Source organism: Aptenodytes forsteri, unplaced genomic scaffold (genome assembly GCF_000699145.1).
Source record: "Aptenodytes forsteri isolate BGI_AS27 unplaced genomic scaffold, ASM69914v1 Scaffold239, whole genome shotgun sequence".
NCBI lineage: Eukaryota > Metazoa > Chordata > Aves > Sphenisciformes > Spheniscidae > Aptenodytes > Aptenodytes forsteri.
Window position 1 is genome coordinate 1,906,960 of NW_008794743.1, and position 3,159 is coordinate 1,910,118.

Genomic DNA, 3,159 nt, shown 5'->3' on the forward strand with positions numbered 1-3,159 from the left:
AAAGACGTGTAGATGAGGCGCTTAGGGACATGGTTTAGTGGGCATGGTGGTGTTGGGTTGACGGTTGGACTCGATGATCTTAGAGGTCTTTTCCAACCTTAATGATTCTATGATTCTATACTCTCAAGAAGAGCGTACAAGCTCATGAAAGTTAACTTCCTTCTGTGTAATTAATGGAGTATAGCTTGAGCCACTTATTTCCGTTTAGTGAAAGATTACATTTTCTAATAAGACCTTAAGGTTTATTAGACCCTCCTGTAACAATAAATTTAGAATTTAAGACTGCACGAGTTAAGTCTAAATTCTTACTTTTCTCCTGGTACCAAAAGGCACTAAACCAGTAAAAGAAAGCAACACTAGCATCTAGCAAAGCACAGAAGATGCAGGAGAAATGCAGGTATACAAATGTAACGTAGATAACATTCCTTGCAGCGGAATTTAAAAAAACATACCTTTTTATAGCAGTACAATGTATTTATCTGGCACAATGTAATTCACAGGTTTTTTCTATAAGCTTAATATTAATTACCTAAAACACTGCAAGATTGTTCTTAAATTAGGGACTGCCAGTGGACCAATGAAATATTTAGAATAAGACCTTAGGCCCTGAATTCCAGCTTGGAGGACGTAACATTGATCCAGACTTCATCTTTACTGTGTTTTGACTTCTCACCCAGGATTGGACGTACTCCACAAACAAGCATCACATATACGGCTCAAGTTCAGTGTAGTACAGTGCTTACGAAGAAAGTTCAGACTTTCTTTGTAAATCAATTTGAATAAGCATTTGAATTATTTTTTAAAATATCCTTTTATCAATATATCTGTAAGAGCAAGCTGGTTTCCATTCTGCTTTATGCATCTAGCAAAAAGCATATTTAAATGTATTTGAGAAAGCGCAAGTAGGGTGAAAAAATAAATGTGAAATTGTCTGATACTACTTTATGCTGAGTTCACAAAATCACTAAGATTTTTGCAAAGAAAGATTTAATTTAAGAAAAAAACCTAGTCATCTCATATACCCTAATTATACACTGTACAGTGTTTACTATCTAGAGTAAGCACACTTCTTACGCAGAGACAGCTTAACACGGATATCTTACCAGGACCAGCATCTATTGACTTGATCTGTTTGCCAGTTTCTAAATCCCAAAGGCGAATATGGGCATCTAGGGAGCTGGATGCTGCAATGGAGCCTGTGTGGCTGATATCCACAGATACCACGCCCAGCTGGTGACCCTCCAAAGTCCATTGTAGATCCAATTTTTCATCATTCCTTTTGTTCAAGGGAAAGAAAAGCCTAGTTATGAATAGCTGGGGCGTACTTAACCGATCTCCAACCTCAGACAAAAAAACCAAACAAGACAACCCACATTTCTCCATTTTGTTCAAGAGAAGGAGAATCCGACTTCACCCACGAAATGTGAAGATAGCTACGCACAAATTGCTCTCTGTACTTAACGGAAAGAACTGACAAATCAATCATTTACCGTATTTCTGCAAAGCATGTACTTCATCTTAAGTTTGTAAGTAGTCCCACTGAAACATCCATTACACATCAGTACATGGGTACTTACAGAGCAGAGTGTTAATCTGTCAGCACAGCGTGAAAAGCAACGACCAACATTTTTATAATCACCACAAGAGAGTGACTCGTCATTAAAGCGAAGCACGTACTTAATACTGCTTTGGCTAAGAGACAGAACAATTTCTTTGCAAAAGCACACTTCAGTGCCACTTGTATGAGGATTACGAGGATTTTTTTTTTTTAATAAAAAAGGAAGATGTCATTTCCTCGTTTACTCTATTCCCATTATTCCTTTCACAGTACACATGCTCCCAATGCACTGTCTCATAAAAAGTGGCATTTCTAATTCTTTGGTTTAGAAATACATCAGGTTGTACTATTCTCTGGCAGACAACATGTAAAATTTGATGTGCATTTTCAAAAGGGTTTGCGTTCTTCGAAGTGCATTTTCAAGGGTTTGCGTTCTTCGAAAATTAAAGCACATCAGAATGCTACCACTCCAAGAGAAAGCACGCACCGATGAAGATAAGCTTGCTCAAGAGAACAGTCCTGCATGCCAGGCTACCCCTTCCCTGATGTAACTTCTAACATCCCTGCAGATTATGGACATTCAAGACTGCTGTATCTCCACACTGACTACTTCCAAGGGTTAAAACTGGTTAATACCGAGCACTTCACTCACCACTTCCAGCTACCACTCCAAGAGAAAGCACGCACCGATGAAGATAAGCTTGCTCAAGAGAACAGTCCTGCATGCCAGGCTACCCCTTCCCTGATGTAACTTCTAACATCCCTGCAGATTATGGACATTCAAGACTGCTGTATCTCCACACTGACTACTTCCAAGGGTTAAAACTGGTTAATACCGAGCACTTCACTCACCACTTCCAGACCTTCACTAGATCATCCAAAGAACCAGAGATCACTGTTTCAGAACCATCTTTTTTATTTTTTCCCCAGGCAACTGACCAAATGGCATCATCGTGAGCTAAAAGAGAATATAAGCATAGAAATTAAAAATTAAGTGGTTTCTTTTGATGGAAGACAACGACTAGTTCTGCTAATGCTAAAATGGCTGATTGTAATGTTGGCAATAGAACCCTTGCTCTTCAGGTCTATCAGTGCTCTGACGGCCTTGACACTGTTTCCGCCGTTTCAAAACACATGATGTATTTTGGTCACCAAGGTCACTGTTGAAAAAACAGCGTAGCTCTTTTTGAGTTATTCAGATCTATACTTAATATAAACATAATCCAGGTCATCCCACAAGTATATCTGCCACTATCAATTTTACATCATCCAAGAAGACCAATACAATTCAATACACGTTAACGTTTTCTCACCTTGCTCTTGCTTGAAGAGAATACCGTACTAGAAAGAAAAAATAATTAATATTACGTATGAGCAGCCTAAAAAAATATCAAGCTAGCGATTAGTTTAATTAACGCTGTGTTTTTGTTTACCTGTGTGGTCATGTCTTTACGGAAGCAATCTTAACAGGAATGCCCTGGAAGGAGAAAACCCATTAGGCTCAGCAATAAGACTCTGCCTCAGAAACACTGCTCTGGAAGGGGAAAACCCGGCAGGCACAGGAGTAAGGCCTGAGGGAAACCCCGACTTTTTGTCACACG

General features: G+C 39.1%; 1 protein-coding gene across 1 annotated transcript in view; it reads right to left on the reverse strand.

The window, feature by feature from the left end:
- WDR61 (WD repeat domain 61) overlaps positions 1-3,120 on the reverse strand; it is a 9,380-nt gene extending 6,260 nt beyond the window's left edge. The window contains exons 1-4 of the mRNA XM_009274000.2: positions 2,992-3,120; positions 2,872-2,899; positions 2,411-2,516; positions 1,104-1,276 (exon numbers count right to left, since the gene is read on the reverse strand). Coding sequence (XP_009272275.1) covers positions 1,104-1,276; positions 2,411-2,516; positions 2,872-2,899; positions 2,992-3,003 — 319 coding nt within the window. The 5' untranslated portion in view covers positions 3,004-3,120. The remainder of the gene's footprint in view (positions 1-1,103; positions 1,277-2,410; positions 2,517-2,871; positions 2,900-2,991) is intronic.
- Between the last annotated feature and the right edge of the window lie 39 nt (positions 3,121-3,159).